This window comes from Lepidochelys olivacea, assembly GCF_965140295.1.
Source record: "Lepidochelys olivacea isolate rLepOli2 genome assembly, chromosome: 10".
Taxonomy (NCBI): domain Eukaryota; kingdom Metazoa; phylum Chordata; order Testudines; family Cheloniidae; genus Lepidochelys; species Lepidochelys olivacea.
Window position 1 is genome coordinate 10,836,492 of NC_140420.1, and position 22,131 is coordinate 10,858,622.

At 36.5% G+C, this 22,131-nt stretch overlaps 1 protein-coding gene across 1 annotated transcript in view; it reads right to left on the bottom strand.

Annotated features, from left to right (window-relative positions):
- Positions 1-22,131, bottom strand: part of SDK1 (sidekick cell adhesion molecule 1) — a 687,887-nt gene that overhangs the window by 431,282 nt on the left and 234,474 nt on the right. The window contains exon 3 of the mRNA XM_084641923.1: positions 11,469-11,628. Within this exon, the coding sequence (XP_084498049.1) occupies positions 11,469-11,628 (160 nt within the window). The remainder of the gene's footprint in view (positions 1-11,468; positions 11,629-22,131) is intronic.

Here is a 22,131-nt window from a genome sequence, read left to right on the forward strand (position 1 = left end):
TAAAGAACACTACCAACACAAAATATGCCATTTGTTTGATCTCTGGCATCAAGAAGCTAGTGGCATTACCAGTAAATCCAAAATATTCATATCCATACACATGCAAATGCCATACCACTGTCTAGATAACTTGACATTTCTGAGAACAGCAAGTATATTATGGCCAGTCAGAAAAAAAAAATGCTCAAGCATACACTAAACTCCATTTTAATCTCTAATTGACACCCTTAATCAGTCAAACATGATGGAGCAACTGAAATCAAGGTGATTTCAATCAGTTTGAAGTTTGTCTAATTTGAAAATTATTGCAAATTTATCGGGAACTAAATTATAAACACTGTTTTCAAATGCCACTACTGCTAGGGAATCATATTTGAATTTTCCCAAACTGCTAAAGGAAATAAATATTAAATTGAAAATTAAGTCCCTGATTGTGCAAACACTTAAACAGGAACGTAACTTCATTCACGTGACTAGTCCGATTGATTTACATGGGATTATTCATGGTCTTAAAATATGAACATATGTGATTGCAGAATTATGAGGCTAAAATGGCATCTTTATTAAAAACGTCCCTCTTAGAGGTATAAAATCTTTGTAATTTCAAAACAAAATTGTTTCAGCATTAACAATGAAAAGTTATTTAGATGTCCAATACATTAATGAAGTTATAATGAATTTTTTTAAACACACACACACACAAAATAGACCATTTTTTACGGCTGTCAATAAATTGCAGTTAACTCACATGATTATATCAAAAAAATTAATCACACTGTTAAACAATAGAATACCAATTGAAATTTATTAAATATTTTGGATGTTTTTCTACATTTTCAAATATGTGGAGTTCTATTAAAACACAGAATACAAAGTGTACAGTGTTCACTTTATATTATTATTTTGATTACAAATATTTTCACTGTAAAAATGATAAACAAAAGAAATAGTATTTTTCAATTCACCGCAGACCAGTACTGTAGTGCAATCTTTTTATTATGAAAGTGTAACTTACAAATGTTGATTGTTTGTTACATAATGGCACTCAAAAACAAAGCAATGTAAAACTTTAGTACCTACAAGTCCACTCACTCCTACTTCTTGTTCAGCAAATCGCTAAGAAAAACATGTTCATTTACATATACAGGAGATAATGCTGCTCGCTTCTTGTTTACAGTGTCACCTGAAAGAGAAAACAGGCGTTCGCATGGCACTTTTGGTGCCAGCATTGCAAGGTTTTTATGTGCCAGATATGCTAAACATTCGTATGCCCCTTCATGCTTTGGCCACCATTCCAGAAGACATGCTTCCATGCTTGTTAAAAAAATAATGCGTTAATTAAATTTGTGACTGAACTCCTTGCGCGTGAATTGTACGTCTCCTGTTCTGTTCTACCCCATTCTGCCATCTATTTCATGTTACAGCAGTCTCAGATGATGACCCAGCACATGTTCATTTTAAGAACACTTTCACAGCAGATTTACAAAACACAAGAAGCTATCAGTGTGAGATTTCTAAAAATAGCTACAGCACTCCACCCAAGGTTTAAGAATCTGAACTGCCATCCAAAATCTGAGAGGGACGAGGCATGGAGCATCCTTTCAGAAGTCTTAAAAGAGCAACACTCTGATGTGGAAACTACAGAACCCGAACCACCAAACAAGAAAATCAACCTTCTGCTGGTGACATCTGACGCAGATGATGAAAATGAACATGCGTTGGTCCACTCTGCTTTGGATTGTTATCGAGCAGAACCCGTCATCAGCATGGACGCATGTTGTCTGGAACAGTGGTTGAAGCATGAAGGAACATGACTCTTTAGCGCATCTGGGATGTAAATATCTTGCGACGCTGGCTACAGCAGTGCCATGAGAACGCCTGTTCTCACTTTCAGGTGACATTGAAAACAAGAAGCGGGCAGAAAATTGTAACCAAACTTGTTTGTCTGAGTGATTGACTGAAGTAGGACTGAGTGGACTTGTAGGCTCTAAAGTTTTACATTGCTTTATTTTTGAATGCAGATATTTTTCTGTACATAATTCAACATTTGTAAGTTCAACTTTCATGATAGAGATTGCACTACAGTACTTGCATTAGGTGAATTGAAAAATACTATTTCTTTTGTTTTTACAGTGCAAATATTTGTAATCAAAAATAAACTTTGTATTCTGTGTTATAATTGAAATCAATATATTTGAAAAAGTAGAAAACATCCAAAAAATTTTAAATAAATGGTATTCTATTAAAAGTACGATTAATCTCAATTTTTTTAATCGCTTGACAGCCCTACAAGGCACCTAAAGTTAGGGTCTTTAGTCCAAAATTTAGGCACTTGAGAGTGGGTTTTTGAAAAGCTCTCAAGTGACATAGGAGCACAAGTGCCATTGACTTCAAACTGAAAATGCTGATAGAGGTTTAGCCAGGTTGAATCTCTTCAGCTTTCTTGACTTTTAGAAGTTCAATATACCAGAAGGTCATGTAGGATGAAAATATAGCATGGGATAATTGCTTATCAATTTTGGATTTGAGTTTATGTGGTTCTCACAGAAAGGATATTAATAAAGCCCCAGACTTGTCTCTTTTAGAAGATATAAGCATTTTATGTATGAAATTTAGCAGAAAATACCACCCTATAAAATCTGAAATTTTACAATTCTAAATCTAGGAAACTAAAGAAACAATTACAAAACATCTACTTCAGTGATTTAAGACCATGAGATAGGAAGAACACAGAGAATCATCAAAATATAAATAAAAATGATTACATATTTTTAAAAAATATTGTAATCCAAAAAACTGATATTTTTTTAAATCATGATTATCCATTCAGCTGTTGAAAAAAAGCCATTTTATGTTATGTTCTCCACATTTAACAAAGCTTCAGCATTTTCTGCTAGAGACAGAAACATAATACTTTCAAAATTCATAAGCAGAAAGTTGATCCAAATATAACTTCATCCCAAAAATGAAGAGCATTTTTACAGTGATCAAGAGATTATTTTGCTTTCATTTTGTATGCATTCTAAACCACAAGAGAAAAGGAATTTCCATTGTCTGGATGCCAGCAGGGCACTTAAAGTTTCTGCAAGTAATTTAGAAAGATGGACAACCTATTTGTTTTGAATGGAACAGCCAAGTAGAGACTAGCTGCCTAGAAGATTTCTATTGCAAGATGGATAGTGGCATGTAGCAAAGAAACCTAAAGAGCTCCTGTTCCAGAACATAAGGGCTCACTCAGCCAGAGTGATTGTGAGATCTTGGGATTCAAGGACAAAACCTTGACCAAAGATCTATGCAGAACTGCAAGTTGAAGTTTAGTTCATTAAAAAAAAAAAAGGAAATTTGAAAAAGTCTTCTAAATGCAGAATGTAAGTTAAAAGACGGTGTGGCTGCAGGAGAAAGGCAGTGCTTGATTAGTAATGAAAGACATGCCGGAGCTCAAGCAAGTAGGTCCCAGGTCTCAAGCAATTTTTTACTTTCATAACTGACGTGGCATGCCCAGAGGTGCTGGGGATATAAACTACCAAGCCTAGAGGTACCAGGCTCAGCCCTGGCACAAATTAAGCACTGGAGAAAGGCTTTTTATATCTGTGGCCATAAAGATGCCAATACAAGGCAAATTCAGAAAAAAAAAACCCGCTTTTTTAAAATAAAGCTGTTGGAAAGACTAATGTCTATTCAAAATATGTTACCAGAGCCTTATCCATCTACCGATTTAGCCTCTTTTATATATAGTTTTTTTAAGTAAAATGTGGCCCACTAAAATTAAAAACACATCAAAACACCGAGATTGCCAGATAGAAAACTAGATCATGCTACTGCTCAAAAACCTTTATGATAAGCTAAATAACATTTGCTTCAACCTCAAGATCACCAAATTTGGGACAAAGGCAGTGGATGAGATCCAAGGAGTCTTGTTCTAATTAAAAAAAAAGGGGAGGGGGAAATGATGTCTGACGTTCAGACATACTAGTTCAGACTTGATGCATGCTAATATAAATCTATAAATATGTAAGACGAACTAGTGTATGCAAAGTCACTACAAAAGCCATGCTCCTCATACTTAATTAGCCATGCTCTGCATACATAATTTCTAACCTTGAGAACGTAAGGTGTTCATTCAGGATCATTTGTGTTAAAACAATACTGTGCAAAGACTCTAATTACTCTGTATTTAAAGGTTTCAGGGTAACAGCCGTGTTAGTCTGTATTTGCAAAAAGAAAAGGAGTACTTGTGGCACCTTAGAGACTAACCAATTTATTTGAGCATAAGCTTTCATGAGCTACAGCTCAATTCATCATCATCCTTTTCTGTATTTAAAGTGGTTGAACCCTACCATGAACCTGAGTAAACATTTGGGAGCAGGGTGAATGTCCACCTGAAAGTACATGCCCTTCATATCAAGAGCTGCAAAGCACATGTCCTTTTCTAGGGATGGTATGTGCCAGGGTGGATTTGATTTAAATCACTAGCCAGGAAGACTCGATTTAATCATGGATTTCTACATAAAAGTGCATTCTTGTCGGTAGTTATAACCTTAATACATATTCTTCACAACTCAGAGATAGATGTACGTTTCATTTTTAGAAGGTACACACTATACATTTTTAAGTGATTTATTATGAAAACTTTTCAGATTAGTTTTACAGCTAAATCAGAAAATGAATGATCGTTTGGTTATTTCATTTACCAAAGGTCATTGAAGCAGATATTTATGAAGTCATTGGGAGATGAATATCTCCAATTCAACAGGTTTATCATTAATATTTGGAGGATTTTCTTGCCATGCTGTATTAGGAGGAGAACGTCACCAGACAGACATTTAAATATTTTTATTTAACTAAAACAACAACGTTATGTATTCTGTATTTTTTTTCTTCAACAGCAAACACACGATATTTTAACAAAACAAGCATATGAATTTTTGAATTTAGTTAATCATTCACGTTTTTTAAAATCAGGTTTGTTTTTGTTAAAATTGCTTTTAACTAAAATAGTTACATGAAATACTTAAAAAAAACAAAAATTAAATCTCTATGTCAGCCAGGTCAACATGAGAAACTTAAAATACTGGTTTCTGCAGCTAACACAGTCATCTTCACCTTCATTTTCCTGTTTGTTTTTGAACACTTTCCTGCTTTTTCAGGTCCCAAATGATTTCTCAGTTTGGAATGAATTAGTCCAAAAGAAAAAAATATTCTTTCGAAACCGGCAGAAGAAGCTACTGCTGTTAAAAGTGAGATTATCACTTCAACAGTCTCTGAATCCAAATGCTTATGTGACTTCCACCAGTTCACTGGTATGTCTTTCTTTAAAACATCATCAGCAAACATATATTTCTTAAATGGTTCTTATTCCCAAACTGGGTCTCTTTTATGGCCTGCTGCCATTATAGGTTTTCCCTTCTAGTAAGAAAATGGTATGGTAGATCTCAAATCAATGAAGGCTACACTCAGAAAGACCTCAAGGCTTCTGGAATATGCTGCTCAAACAAACAGTTTCACTTTTGTTTCTCCTGCCCGTTCCTCCCGTCTCACATTTATCTCTAGACTTCTTCTCCTTGTCCAGATCTATTCCTCCCCCAAAAATCTTCTATTCATTCAACTTTTTGAAACTTTGCACTTTTAGAGAGAGGTAAGGGATTGACGCTATGTACACAAATTTGCAGAGGAACAATAGCCTTGAAGTCTGTTATTTCTCACCTCTATGTTATTTATTTAAAATCATTTTTGCTGTTAACAAGCATGTTATCGCTGGAGACCCAAATCCACAGTTTGAGAACTGCAAAACCTAAGCATCTCTGATGGTATCTTCTAGACTGAACACTGAGTCCCATTGGGTAGATAAAAAGATTAACCTACATAATCTATACAGAAGCCCCTGGAACTCCATAAGATTGGGTCCCTAATCCATGAACTATTGAAACTCATTTACAAAACTTTTCTTAAACATTACATGAATATATTGTCTTATACTATCAAATCAGAATTCATAATCCCTATTCCATGATGAGATATCTTTGAGCTATAATATATCTTAATTAAAACTATCTTTAGATAGGTTTTTTCCTGCAAAAAGCATTTTATCAAAAAAATTCAATTTAAATTTCAAAAATCCATTTTTTTAAAAAAAAAATCATTGAGTTTTATCCACCCTGGTATGTGTCCATGTCACCACAGGAAACTTGAGTTTCCAAATAAAATGGTTGAGATAGTGGAGAATAACAATGGGTATCAGGCCATGCTTCTTCTTGGGTACTAGGAAGTACATTGAGTAAAAGTCTTTCCCCTGGTACTATAGAGGTACCAGGGCTCTATTGCACCTCGTTCTAAGAGATTCTGCTTCTTGTTTGAGAATCTACTCAGAAGGATGGCCCCTGAAAGGGTGTGAGCAAAGGGTTTTGGAGGGGGCAATGTAAACTCAATCACATAGCCAGAATGGATGATATTTAATACCCACTTGTCCATGGTTATTGCACTCCAAGTGTGGAAAAAGGGCACTAGACAATCCCCAAAGGATATATGGGGATTGGCAGGCAGTGGCATTACTGGTTTGCAGCTTTCAAGCTTAACAAGGATGTTTATCTCCTGAGATGAAACCAGAACCAGTTTTATCACATCCAGAGTTTAAATCCTGCAACCAAAATCTTTATGTCAAAACGTGCCCTTTCTTGCAATACATTCCAACATACATACAGCACAAAAATCTTCCTGGGGGAGCACATGAATATGAAGACAGCAAATCTAGAGGTTTTTCATTCCTACAAGTTCAAAACCCTTTTGTGCTCATCTTGGGTTACAGAGAGCTATTAAAATTAATAAATTTTATTTAGACTTGCAAAATTAATATTTTGTAACAGTTATTGTAATTATCAATAGTTCATATTTTACGAGCTTTTCAAGCACATATAGCTGTAGCAAATGTGCTTTAATTAGATATCAAAAACAAGAACGGTTAAGTGCTAAATAAAATAACCGTGCCTTACATCTTGGCCTGAAATTCATTAGACTAAATTGAATATAAAGATAAGAAACAAGGTACTGTGTATGTAATAGGTATGTGGTCTCACACACACACACACACACACACAGTTACAGTCCACTGATCTGAGTTTGTTACAAGACCAGTACATGGTAAAATGATAATTGTTGTTTTAATTTATTACAGATGTGCGCAAATCTGAATACTGAATACCATGGCAATCTGAACTTTTTGTTTCAGTTCACATGTGTCAGACATATTGTTATTCAGATTTTTTTCCCATGAGCAGAAAATAAGAAGTTTCTCTCTCATCCAAGCATCTTTAATGTTCTTGAGTCCTACTCTCTGCCTTTTGATACCACCCCAGAGGTCCCAGGTCCTGCCCTCCCCTTACGCTCTTCCTTCTTACCCCTTCAGTGACAGTTAGTGGTTTCAGATCCTTCTACCAGCTTCCCTGCTGCTGATACACTGCAGTCAACTTTGCTCCTGTCAATCAAAACAAGTGTCGCACTGACTCAGTGATGCTCATGCTTCCTGTTGTGATTAATCATCCTATTAGATGTTTTTCTTCTGAAAAAATATTAAAAATCTCCATTTTATAAGCTAAACACCACAGTCCATGGTGTGTGTACAGCACGTTTTGACATATCTGAATAGCTGGCATTCACAAAACTGTTCAACCATAAGTGGTCCCACAAAGTAGAATCCCTTAATGTTTAGCAGAAGTGCAATCAGAAGTAAAGTTGATGTGGAAATAGAGACTCTGAATGTCTCCATAAGCATTCCCTTCTTTGGGGTAGAAGGTATATTACTGGCATTTACTATATTGAAAGAGGATACAGGGAATTCTGTTAATTATTCCCCAAAAGTTATTACCCAAACCCACATATTCTATGCAGTACAGAACCACTGGTTTTGGGGAAAAGCAAGCTTCTTTTCTCCACAGTAAGATCCTGGTAAAAATTAAAGTTATAGAAAGAAACCCTTTCCTGGGCTTAATCAGAAGAAATGATAAGTCTATCTAAGTTTATACATAGTAAGGAAATTTAGATTTGTCTTTCTATGCTAGACAAGAATAGATCTGGATGAAGATGTTAACAGAGCTAGTCCTAAAAGAAGTAGATGAGACTTAAGGCAAGAATACCTCTTTCTTCCAAGAACACAGGCATATGGGATAGCATAAAGTAGATAATGTAGGAAAACTTAATATTTAGGTTATTATATTCTTCAGTAGAGGGAACAGGCTTTATTCCATAAATATGCTACAGTCAGCTGGGTATGTCATTCGGCTGGATTTGTACTTCTGAAAGAAGAGAAACTGTGATGCTGCATGAGATACTGCAAATAGACTATCCAGTGAAGGAAGCAGAGCAAAGTGATCTAACTTCAGTATTCCGATTTACAGTGTTCTACTGCAAGTGGTGCAGCTGCTTGCGTGTGTCTTTAATGCTTTGTGATGAAATGGTCATTCCAGTCGTGCCACAAACAGCCCCAAAGCACTGCAGCCCTTCAAACAAAGCTGAAAGTATAAATGGAATTAAAATGGACCCATTCCATAGTGAACAACTATCTTAAGAGGCAGAAAAACAACCAGTATTGTGAACTAAGAAATATACTCCTGAGAGTAGAGGTGAAGGAGAGATGATGAGAAAATGTTCCCTTGGGAGTTACTGTCACTTACCTGATTGATAGAGAATGGTAGTGCTTCCGTCTATATGTCTACTCTGGTGGCAACTGTATCCTAAAATAATACTGCACTGCCAGCAACTCTGTATACCGCAAAGGTGGCCACAAGGTGGCCAGCAGAGCCCTGTAATGCACATTTCTGCTACGCTACGTGTTTATGAAAGAGGTGTGGCCTACATAAGTATGGGGACTGTATGTTCTAAAATGCCTTGCTTTGCAATGTGCAAAGGCAACAGAAAAACAATAATGACATGCAGATAAAATCCAAAAAATAATCCAAGAAAGATGGAGGCACTCTCGGTAGGTAATAATCCTGTGTTGCTAAAGGATCAACGAGACTTGATTGGGCTCCCTCAATTCTACTTTCTATGATTTTATGAAGAAAGAGTAAAAGGAGGGAGTAGAGAAATGGAAATAGGTGAAAGTGACAACTTTTAGATTAGCAAACTTCATTTTATTAATTGCATTTAATTTATTCTCAATGACGTAAAACCCAATTTCAAAAACCCCAAATCTAGGAAAATATATAGGTCACATAAAGTATTCAAGTGGCCAGCATGAAGCTTTACCAGTTTGCATTGTATTACTATTTTACCAATTTGTATTTTTGTAACTTTATTCAAAATCTTTTTTTTAATAAAAAGAAGAAATGCTACCCATATTTTTTGTTTCTTTCAACATGTGCAGTCTTATATTCTAATAACTATGTGTTAGTTACCTTGGAAACTGCTGTAGGGTGAATTTTGATTGGATGTATTACCAGATTAATTCTTTACAATTGTGGATACTGTTTAAAAATGGTGTACATGTTTGTGCATTTTTATGGTACAGGTGCCGAGATGTCACCTCCTCCTCCTCCCCAATGTAAATGTTCAACATTTTAAAAGTCTGTTGTTGCTGTTGCTATTGGAAGTGCAGAGAATATGAAAAATTATGCTGAATATTAGTAAATTATATTTTTGAAAAATCTATAAAAATGAATTATGAGCTAGTCTGTTTATGCAACTGAGTTACAAGAACAACTATTGGTGTGAGCAGAGATTTTTAAGAAGCAATTTTGATAGAAGCAGTGATATCAAAACGAATATATAAAATAGTTATAAATATCTGAGCCCAGGAAGACAGAAGTGCCAGATACGTCCTGAAGTCCAGGAACTTTGCTGTTGATGTCACATGGAAGGCATTCACACATTATGGAGATGGGCAGTGGTATAAAACTCTAAAATAGATAGTTATCAGAATGTATGCACTGGCATTATTTCCACATACAATGTTATGAACCATTTTTGTTTACCTTGAGTATGTAAATAGAAGGATGCAGCTTTTTTTTTTAATTTCAAAATTAAACTCCACATTCATAGAAGCAGAAACAAAAAGAGTAGTGATTTTATACTACAGGCTTTGTTCTGCACTTCCTCTAACTTTGAATGCAGGGGGGCTTTGTCTGGCCAGTGAGAAGAAGATTCTTGGCTACTTTCAGGGATCCCTCCCTTTTGGGCTAAAGAAGGGAGGATGGGAGAGCATCACCTGAGTCAGGGACTGACCGAAATGAGCTCAGGTGGGCCACTGGCCCATGTGCATCTGGGGGAGGGGTATTTCTATCCATTCCCTGCAGACAGTCATCTTTCACCCTGAAGCAGCAGCACTCATCCTCCCCACCATGTGATCAGAAAATAAACAGGTTTTATCATCTGCTGTAGGCATTGCACTAGTTACTTGTTTCTGCTGGAAAGGAATTTTCCCTCACTAGATTGTCCAGGGCAGAGCAGGCTTCCCCCACTCCTTCCCCACAGCAGGTCAGTGGCCTGGTTGGGTTGTCACAACCTAGCAGATGGGAGGTGTCCAGTGCAGATACTTGTTCCATAAGGAAGAATAGCTCCCTGGTAAACCAGGGAGTTGGATTTAGGGGAAGTCACCCCCTAGGGAAGCTGAGGAAGGGGAGCTGGAGCCTCTAACATCTAGTAAATTGGGGACTCAACCTCCTTTCCCCAGCTCCTTTAAATCCTCATATGAGGGGAAGGCTGAGGGGTCCCAGCAATGAGTTGGGGCCAGAACGGGAGAGGGGAGGGCTGATGGCAGCTCTCCCCAAACACATGGAAATGATTAAGGAAGGAATGATGATCTGCACTGTACAATTTCTTGCTGGGTAGTTGAGGCTGAATTAAAACCACATTCCTTGCATCTTGTCTTTCTTCCTGCTTGGCCAGGACAATAGCCCCTCTAAACTCAGTTCTCTATTAGGGGAATGTAGCTAAGTCAATATAACATGCAACTGTGTAAAATTGGCTCTGCTTTCAACCCACCATACTTGGTCTCCAAAATGGAGAAGCAAGGTACTAGAGTAGGAGCTAGAGTGAAGTGAAAATGGAGAGTGAAATGAAAAGCCTTTTGTTAATTTAAAACACAGGTTTTTTGTTGTTTTAGAAGACACTACTGTACCAGGACAATTTCTATTTTCAAAGGTGAGTACACTTATATAGGCATCATTTAAGAAATCTTTGAAGATGATATTGTAAGCATTTCCCTTCCACTGCATTCCTATTTTAGGGCCTGATTTGTAGCAAGTTATAAGCATTCTTTTAGCAAAACAGCAAGACACTTTCAAACTTCCACTCAATTTACTGTACATAGCATCACATTTTATTTATATAGTGCCATTGTTCCAACTTTCTTCAGGATGCATTGGCACTGCCTGTCATCATTACCACACTGTGTTATTGTGACTAATAGCAAATCTTTTCTAAGTGTAATCACAAAAAATATTGCAATTAAAATGATATTTAAAAAAAAATCCATTTACTTATATTCAGTGGAGTAGGCAGTGATTTCAGTGTCATTGTGTAACCACTTAAATTCCAAAGGCCAGCTGCCTTCCGCAAGGCACGTGAGTACAAGACGGTTCCCCTCTAGATGGATCTGGGGCAAACCAGGCTCAGTCTTGAAGTAGGGTGCAACGTCATCTGAAACATACAAGAGAAAAAATGTTTTCATGACTATGAAAATGGATATTATCCTTGATTTTAGGCCACTAATATTTACCCAATTTCCTCCTAAATTATTTAATAAAATAGGGGACTAGGCTGTCCAGTACTTAAGTATCAACCTCCTAAGTACCAACCGTCTGTATCTAGAAACGTGCTACTGGTTAAAATGTTGCTTGGTTCACAAGTTAAAAACAAGTTTGGAATCCTCAGCCGAGGCTCCTCTTCATAGGTGTTTATTTACATGGCAAAAGCACTGGACAACCTGGAACATATTCTTGAGCCTCTGCTCATCAGAGCTATACAACAGAAATCTACACAGTGCCTACATCTGTGTTTAATGTGTCTGGTAGTAGCCATTGCTATTAGTTTCTTACTTTCATTAACACTAAATCCACTCACAAAACTTTAAAAATCCCTTTGAAAAAAAAATATCAGAAAACCAAGGTTGAACGGAAGTGATCATCACAGCAGGACAAGTCTCAGGGCAAATGAAGAATTCTGACAAAAGATCAACTTAGAACAAAACATCTTACAAAATAGCAAGATTAATATATCTTTCAATATTGTCTCTAACTACAGTGTCTTAAATTATATTTTCTGTGACCAATCACAGGTTTTGAATTAGGGTGTTTTAATAACGTTCAAGGCTCAGATAGATGTAGCATGCAAACTCTTATTCTTCTGTGGATCACAATTGCTAACCATACTCCATTAGATGAAATTAGGGGTTGTTAATGCAAACAAAAAAGATGCTCCTCTTTCATGTGGAAGGAAATATCCAACAGGATTCTGAAACATTCTGAGCCCAAACAAACACGCACCGACATTCACTAAAGCAGGATCTGGCCGATATTATCTAATCACGGATACAGTCAAGTTAATTCAAACTATCATCAACTACCAAACTACCTGAAACTAGACATTACCACTACTAATAGACCATTTTGAAAAGACAGATCAAAAGAAAGTTGAATGTTCAGATTTTCTTATTCTGGGTATGTCTTTTTATTTAAATTACACTGACAAAATACCCCATTAATGGTACTGAGCCTGTTTAGTAAACATGCAAGGCCTATTTGTGCATGGAATCTGGACTCTCTTCCTAGTTGTTTTATAGACTTCCTGTGTAACCTTGGGAAAGTCACTTAGGGGCAGAGCCTCAGTTGGCTTAAGTTGTCATAGCTCTTGCTCAAGTTTCTGGAGCTATGACAATTTACACCAGGTGAAAAACTGCCTTAATCTCCCTGTATGAAATCAAGGACTTCAGTCTTTATCTTTTATTTTCCATTTGTAATTTGGGGGTAATAATACTTCCCTTACCCACATGGGTGTTGTGAGGACAAATTTAAAAATATAAGCAATTTAAAAACCTAAGAATATAAAAGAATTTCTGTTGCTCATATAGGACGGTTCTAACAGAAAACTAAGACAAACTTTACATTTACCGCATTACACAAAATGTGGACCTGATACTGAATACAAAATGAGCACCATTAATAGAATACATTACTGTCCAGATAGAGCTTGAAAGAAAAAAAGTCAATACAGAATTGAGTCAAAACTGCTTTTTTGTCTGTCAGATTATTCAGTTAAACATTCCATAAAATTAGGTTCCTATCAGTGTTAAACTATAGCAATATTACTTTCCAGTAGAGTATAAGTCAATGCTCGTTTTATGCACTAGTCAAATTCCAATTAAATTAGACCAAGTTATTCAAGAAGAAAGTCTACAAAATTCAGCTCCCATTGGTGTAATAGTGCATAAATACAAATATGTTGCTTTCCAGATCACAGAGTTTCAGTACAAAAAACATGAAGAGATAGAGGTTTAATCAGGTGGGAAAGCAATTTCACCTGTGTACTGAAGAAAAAAAAATTGAAAACAAAAACCTGAAAGGAACCCAACATATAGCTGCTGGTGAAATCAGTGGAGATGCTCATGCCAGAGCTCCTGTGAGAGGTAAATGCTAGCAAGGCACTGTAGCCATTGTAGGCAGTCTCATTAGACAATTCCCCTCCATAAATGTATCAGCCTCAGTCTTGAAACCAATTAGGCTTTTTGCTCCCAATGCCCTTGGAAAGCTGTTCCAGAACGTCATTCCTCTGATGATTAGAAACCTTCACCTAATTTCAAGCCTAAACTTGTTGATGACCAGTTTATATTCATTTGTTCTTGTGTCCACACTGGCACTGAACTTAAATAACTCCTCTCCCTCTCTGGTATTTATTAATCTGATACATTAATGGAGAGTAATCATATCTCCCTCAGCCTTCTTTTGGTTAGGCTAAACAAGCCAAGCTCCTTGAGTCTCCTCTCATAAGGTAGGTTTTCCCTTCTTCTGATCCTCCTAGAAGCCCTTCTCTGCACCTGTTCCAGTTTGAATTCATCTTTCTTAAACGTGGGAGACTAGAATTGCACACACTATTCCAGGTGAGGCCTCAACAGTGCCTTGTACAATGGTATTAACACTTCCCTACTGCTGCTGGAAATACCTCACCTGATGCTTCCTAAGACTGCAGTAGCCTTTTTCAGTCTTATGACATTGGCAGTTCCTAGTCATCCTGAGATCAGCCAATACACACAGGTCTTTCTCCTCCTCTGTGCTTCCCACTGATACAGCCCCAGCTTATAACAAAAACTCTTTGTTAACTCCGTATTGCATGACCTTGCACTTTGCACTATTAAATTTCATCCCATTTCTATTACTCTATAACTTTTCTGTAGATCATAAAAGCTGAGCTCCTGGAAAACAATACCAAAGTATGTAGCATTCATATGTTAGTATTACCTAAAAACTCATAGAATTAGATATATAAATTACATTTTTAGAATTAATATCACATTCTGAATGATTCCTTCTCATCATTTTAATACTTAAAAATCCCTATTAAAATAAGCTCTATTCACTCCACTGCCATACCCAATTCTTCTGATTGAATATAGAACTTTTATTGTGATTTTTATGCCCATTAATGGTGTGAGAGAGAAAGAATTATGGAGAAGTGCATGGATATTCCAAATTTATTAAGGAGGAAAATTATATCTATCTGGGTCTCATAATGTCTACTCAGTTACGCCAGATGATTTTTGAATTCAGTTACATTTTATAAAGTTTTATTTTCATTACATTTTAAAAACTTTCAGTACTTTTTCCAAACAAATTTGGTGTTATTGTTCTAGACAAAAATATGTATTTATTATTTTTTTTTACTTTTTAAAATGAAAAGTAATGATATTATGATTAAAGTTAACTTGACTGGGTTGTACAATGATGCTACTGTATCTTATTCTATGCTTTCTGATATGAATTCTTAAAAAAAAAAAGTAACTCGGATGTTATTCATTCTTCCACCCCACTTTTTTTTGTAAATAGACATCTTGTGATTATGTTACCAATTTGTGGCAATACTGTTCTTAAGAATCAATGAAACATTATATTCTAGCAGTGCATGGGGTTTTTGTTGTGGTGGTGGTGATTTTTTAATGGCAATGTTTATCCTAGATGTTAAGAGGTTTTAATTATAGTACATTAAAATTTAGATCTTATATTTTTCTTATGTATATGCTTCTATTTTGCCAATGATTTAGCAATAATTTATCAATATAATTATATTTTTAAATTTAAAGAATTTAAATATATAGTCTACATAAAGGAACTAATAAAGTAAATATCTTACATTATCCACTTTACAACATTAACTTGAATACTTTTTGTATTTTGTCAAACTGACAACAGGACATCAAAGCATGCCTTCCCCCACCCCAAATTTTTATAACCTAGTTGAGCTGAGAGACCTAATGACTGTAATCTATTTCCTAACCTGACCTTCTCTTTTATTTTCCCTTTCCTTTTTTTAAAAAAAAAAAATCCACCCCCAGATACCAGAAGAATCAATTGTACCATAAACAAGGGGTGCCACTAGCACACAAATTCTCTAAAACGTTCTTGTAAAGTGACAATAAAATTTATTAAGCCATCATAATAAGCGCTATCAATCAGGTTAGAGTCCAGCTGAGGAAGGATTAGAAATCTCAGCATGAATGGAGCAATCAGCCTGAGTGGGACCTTTATTAATCGCACTCTGGTTTTTAGACAGCTGAGTTTCCCAGGGCGACTAACCTTTTGGTTAAAACTGCTAATCTTCCTTTCAAAACTTATTTTATATCAAACTCAAACATTTTCATTCTCCAGCACACTGCATGGATTTACTACTGAAGGACTGAAAGTTATAGCTTTACAGTTTGAGGAAAAGACCTAATGCACTATTTGTTATCTCTCTGGTCAGTCAATCAATATGAAAATTATGGATCTCTTCTTGTTTTGGTAAATAATCACCCAAACTTCATTTGCAGATAATTTTGGGTACAACAGTAAAACTGCGAAAATTATGAAATGCACAGATTACCACAAAGAAACTTCTCAAAGTTTTAACAGCAGAAAGATTTCAATACTTTAGCATAATAAGTCATGGCACACTTCCAGGTATTTTGCTTTATAACTATCATAAATTAAACCCAGCCACATAGCCGTTACTAAAATAAATGGATAGTGCATTCTATGATGTTATCATCCTTGCTGGGTTTTTTTAATTATATTTTCCCACTTCCTTGAAAATGTTCAACAATTCGTTAATTCCAAATGGGTCAGTGATTAGAGCAAATTAATAAGATTCTACAGTTTTTGTCTTATTCTTGGTACAGAACATGCCAGACATACGGAATCAAATCCCATCAATTTCATCCAAGGCAAAAGAAAGAAAATTTTTTTCCAATATGTCTAACTTTTCTAAAAATGTATTGAAAGCTGTAAGTACAGAGAACCAATAATAAGAAAAAATACGTAGAACCTCAGAGTTACAAACTGACCAGTCAACCACATGCTTCATTTGGAACTGAAAGTACACAATCAGGCAGCAGCAGCCACCAAAAAAAAGCCAACAAACCAAAAAACAAAACAAAAAGAAGGAAATGCAGAAGGGTGCTGTGTTAAAAGTAAAGTACTAAATAAATAAATAAATGGAAAGACGTATTTTTCTCCTGCATAGTAAAGTTTCAAAGCTATGTAAAGTCAATATTCAGTTGTAAACTTTTGAAAGAACATAACGTTTTGTTCAGAGTGCCGAACATTTCAGAGTTCCGAAAAACCTCCATTCCCAGGGTATTTGTAACTCTGAGGTTCTACTGTATATAACTGGATAAATACATTTTAATACTTGAATCTAATAATAAAAAGCATTCAAGTACATATATCCATTCTCGTGGAGTTTTGCTAAGTAAATAAAGTGGCAGATTTTGTTTAACCAAGCTAACCACAGATGTGTAAAGAAATGCATGGAATAAGACCATTTGTCATATTTCTTCCTTATGAGACTATTGAGCCATCCACTGAGATTAATCTCCAATGAAATGGACATCAGCAAAATAAATGGTTGCCCTAATAAGCTATTTGTTCCTGTTTTTTCAGTGGTTTCTTTCAACATCCATGTTAATAAGAAGCAGACATTATGCTGGTAAAAATCCTTCGGTTACTTCACTCCTATGTAAGCATTTACCCTTTCTAAAAAACAATTTTATTTAAAAGTCAGAGCAAAACTGCTGTCCAAAACTTTGCACTTAGCCTTATCCACAATGATTTAAAACCTCACTGCTGATGCAGCCCACCAAGAGGTTTTTTTTCAGATTTCAAATGTTATAATCAAGCTGGTATTGTATTAAAGTGGTCTTCAGAATTCAATCAAATTTTCTTTGAAGCTAAATTTTAATAGACCTACTGGAATGTTTTAAAAAAGAATACAGCACACAATATAAATTATCCTGATGATCCAGAAAATTTACTTAAACCCTTTAAGTCATTGTATCCTCTAATCTTTTATTCCTGATTTTCTCATCAAGCATTCACCATTAATTTAACAAATTCAATTATGTAATCAGCAATCACTAAAAATTCACTAAAAGAAAAAATGAAAATAAGATACTGAGCAAAGTTCCTAAAAGAAAAGGTAGCCAAAAAGCCTTGATGACTGCGTGTTCTTTGAAGCTAAGTGTAGTGCCATGGAGAACTAGCCATATTTTCAGTATTTGTGTTCATTTATAGAGAGTATAGTGATACTTATGCCCCCAAAGCATGTTTTAAACAGAGTTAAATAGAGGCAGTTAAAGTGGGAGGCATTTAAGTTTCAAATTGGACTATTAGGGGGAAGTTAACTGTGACTCCCATATGGCAGACCCAGAATAACCACTCTAGGAAGTATAAGTTCAGCCAGAATGAGGAAAGCTGACTCAGGAAGAAAAGAAGGATGCAGAAGCTAGTTAGAATGTGGGGACACAGCTGAGCAATTCAACATGACACAGGGAGTCTCTCTTTATTAGTTCAATTGTTGGACAGACAGAAAAGCCCAATCCAAAGAGGGAACGGGGCAACTCAAGGTTCAGCAAAGCTCAAAAAAAGTAAAGGAGCCCCACGACAAGTTCCTTTAAGGCACTATTTCAGTTTCACTGCACTGAAGTTTGGGTCAGCTTTCAAGTGAGTACTTCTGTGCTTGTATATTCCATTCAACCATCCCTTCTATTCACAGTGCTACACAATGTTCACAATACATACATTTTAACTGTATAAAACCAATTAATTAATTTTCCCCCTCACCACCAAAAAGCCAGGGTATAATTTAGAAGCAAAAGTAGCATTTATACATGCATAGCCCAGAAGCATATTTTTCCTGCACACCAAAGCCTTATACATTCACATTATTTACTTCTTCTTATATGTTTTGTTCTGGTAATCAACTCTTCTTGACATGACTGGAGCTTTACCTGCTGGTAAATCTGACTGAAACTGAAATTCAGAGGGAGTTGGGCACCTAACACCCCAACCCCTTTCTGAAAAGGTAGAAGATGCTATAATTATCTTGATCTCATAGAAAGAAACTTTTCCAACTGAAGTACTAAGAGGACACAAACAAATTAAAAGAAGACAGCTGGGGCCCCAAACTAAGGACTACTGATTTGGGAAAGGCTGAGTAGTTACAATATGGAAGGTGCATCTACCAGAGGGTATAGCCACAGGTACAGGAATATCAAACCTAATTTCTAGAGATTAGATGCAGGGAACTGAACATAAACTACCCTAAATTCCCTTATTGTAACCTTTCCTCTCTCATCCCAGAACAGTGCAAAAGTTCAAACAGAGTAAGGCTCAGTGTGTATTACACAGGGTAGGAGGGAAAAATTTGTCCACCTTGCTATCATATATACAGAAACTCTGTGGCCCTTCCTCTAGCCTTCAAAGTTAACAAAAGGGGATTCAGAACACCTGAAGTTATACACTCTGTCTAAATAAAACTGTAAAGCCAGATATATGTTGAGACTATGCCATAATTTCTCTTTCATTGCTTAAGGAATATGGACAGAAGTAAGCCATAACAGTGGACAGAAAGAGGATAAAAAACTTTGGGAAGGAAATTGAGATAAGCACAGGTTACTTTATCCCACAAACAAACTGTAGGGGAGTGTTGCTAAGTCCTAGACTTACCTACATAAAGCAATGGTCCCCAAGAAACCAATCTTCAGGACAGAGGAAGAGGGGATTTAAATAAAACAGTTTGAAGGGATAAAGGCAGAGAACCGGGGCTCTGACCAGGCTCCTGGGAGGCAAGGAAGATCCATTTGGGTGTGTAAGGGGGGGAAAAAGAGTTTGACAGTTTAAAAAGCAAGGGGATGGGGACCCACAAGAACACCTCCAACCTTTCCTCTCTAAGGATGATAAACCAGAAAACAGAGGGAAAGGCTTTTTCAAATCTTGCAAGCAGAAAAGACAGAGCAGTGAAGCTGTCAGATTTGTAGCTGAATGGGGTTCCTTAGCACAACGCATCAAGTACACCCTGAACTATATTCAGTATGCTACCAAGATGCTAATGGAATCTCCTGGATTTTCTTAGAGATCCCCAGTCCCTTTAGCATGTTCCTTTCATATTCAAGGGCTGATAGCAAAAGTGGATTTCAGTTGGGATGCAGGAAAGAGTCGAGGCACAGCGGATCTGTGTGGTGGATTATGTCGTCTTTGTTTTCAGGCCTCCTGAAAATGTCCAAACTCTTTAGACACCGATTGGCACTACTAACATGACAGTTGTCTGGCTCTAATTTATCTTTCTCAGCACCCTCCCAAAGGAGCAGGAGAGAGACACGGCATACAACTAACTGAATTCAAAATGGGATCAAACAATCATACCTCATGGTCTGGATATCTGCTGAAAAATCTGTCAGTGTTCCTCCTATGCCCAAGTGATTCACCAACAACTGGAATACACTGCCTAATTAGCCATTTTACCTATCTTTTATTCCCTCTATCTGCAGCACATGAAGAGCCTGGATGGATTTTATCTCAGACTGTAGTTCCAAGATCATCAACATATGTAATTGGTTAGTCTCTAAGGTGCCACAAGTACTCCTTTTCTTTCTCTGAAAGAAGTCAGTGATAGTCATAGAATTTAGGGCCAGAATGGACCACCTGATCATCTAGTCTGATCTCCTGAACATCACAGACCACTACATTCCACCCAGTTATCCCTGTATTGAACCTAATAACCTGGATTAGACTAAAGTATTACAGGAGACTAAACTACAGGAAGAATGGAAGTGCACCAAGGTCCAAGGTAATGTCAGGGAAATAATTTGGTGAGATATACCCAGATGATCCCAGCAAACTAGCCTTACCCTATGCTTTGGATAGATATATGTAACCTGTGACTGTCTTAGTTGTAGGGATGTCATTTTCAGGATATTTCAATGGGAGCTTTTTTATCCCAGCAGTGCCAGTGTCCTCTTCAGGACCCTGTGAGATAGGGAACTATATCCCCATGTTACAGATGGGGAACTAAGGCACAGAGAGGCTAAGTGACATGTCCAAGATCATACAGGAAGTCCATGGTGGAGCAGGGAATTGAAGCTGGGCCAGTGTCCCAGCCAGTGGGCCATCCTTCCGCCCTTTTGGTAGATGGTGTTATATAAATACAATACAATTATTTTGTATTTGATTGTCTACTATATATTTCTCGATAGCTCTAGCAGGTATGGTGTATCAGATAAAAGGAGCTAGCTGTCCAATACTCAATATCTGCCCTGAAAAATCAGTCAGGCAAAGGTTCTACAACTAGAGAATCCCAGGAGGAAGATTTCAGAGTAGCAGCTGTGTTAGACTGTATCCGCAAAAAAAAAAAAAAAGGAGGACTTGTGGCACCTTAGAGACTAACACATTTATTTGAGCATAAGTTTTCGTGATCTACAGTAGTACTGTACAGTAGTACAGTAGCTACTGAAGTGAGCTGTAGCTCACGAAAGCTTATGCTCAAATAAATGTGTTAGTCTCCAGGAGGAAGAGGAGGTCTAACTGCATAGCCCTGTAAGAACGGACTGGGAGCAAAAGTTCTAAAGGCCACTGCTGAGATCTTAAAAATTTAACTGAGGGAACATTACTTCATAGTGATAGCTTAGTGAGAGACAAATGACAAAGGCGTCTGGCAACTGGATTCCATTCTTGAGATACAATATCATGGGAAACAGCCACTAAACTGTGATACTTACTATCTCAAAAAATATTCACCTCAGATTCAAAGCACAATGAGAGGAAGGATAGTCCAGTGGAAAGGGTGTTAGCCTGAGACTCAGGAGATCTAGGTTCAAGTTTCTACTTTGGGCAACTCGCTTAGATTTTCGGCACCTCAATTCTCCTTCTGTAAAATGGAAGAACAGCAATTCCCTATTTTAGGGTTGTTGAGAGGATAAATAAAAGTTAAGACTATGAGGTGCTCAGATACTGTGGTAAGTGGGTCCTTGTGAGTACCTTAGATAGAGGAGTGCCTTAGATCTAGAGAGTCAACGGATCTTAAGTAGGAGCTTTGTACCTGAACCAGCTCCTTTCAGGGAAATTTATCTCCAGTTCCTCTGTACAGAAGTTCTCCTGCAGCATCTGACCCTCAAGATCTTATTTCTAGTCTGTAAGGTGGACCTTGATAAGGGCTGTGCTGAAGAAGCAGGGTGTATGTAAGCCAACTTGAGCAACATGGAAAGAAGAGCACTAAAAGGCAGTCCATCCTGTTGGTTGGCGACTGGTTGTGATTGGTCATAGATGACTAACTGGATGACACAAAACTATAGCAGCTTACTTTAAGCTTACTTTTAAAAATAGTAATAATAATAATAATAATAATAATTAACAACAACAGAATTAAGAAAACCAAAGTGGAACAGCATGGGGTTAACAGACTAAAAGAAAGAAAGAAAAATCTTTTCAGTGAGCTTGAAAGAAGAATGCAATAAAAAGAAATGGAATATAAATATATAAAACAGCAAGCAAGCAAAATAATGAAATCAACACTTTCATCATTGTTATTTTACATACATTTTGAAAGTATCATGCTGAATAATATCCAGAGTCTTATGTTATCAATTAATCAAAATTAAACTCATATTTATATTTCCCTTTA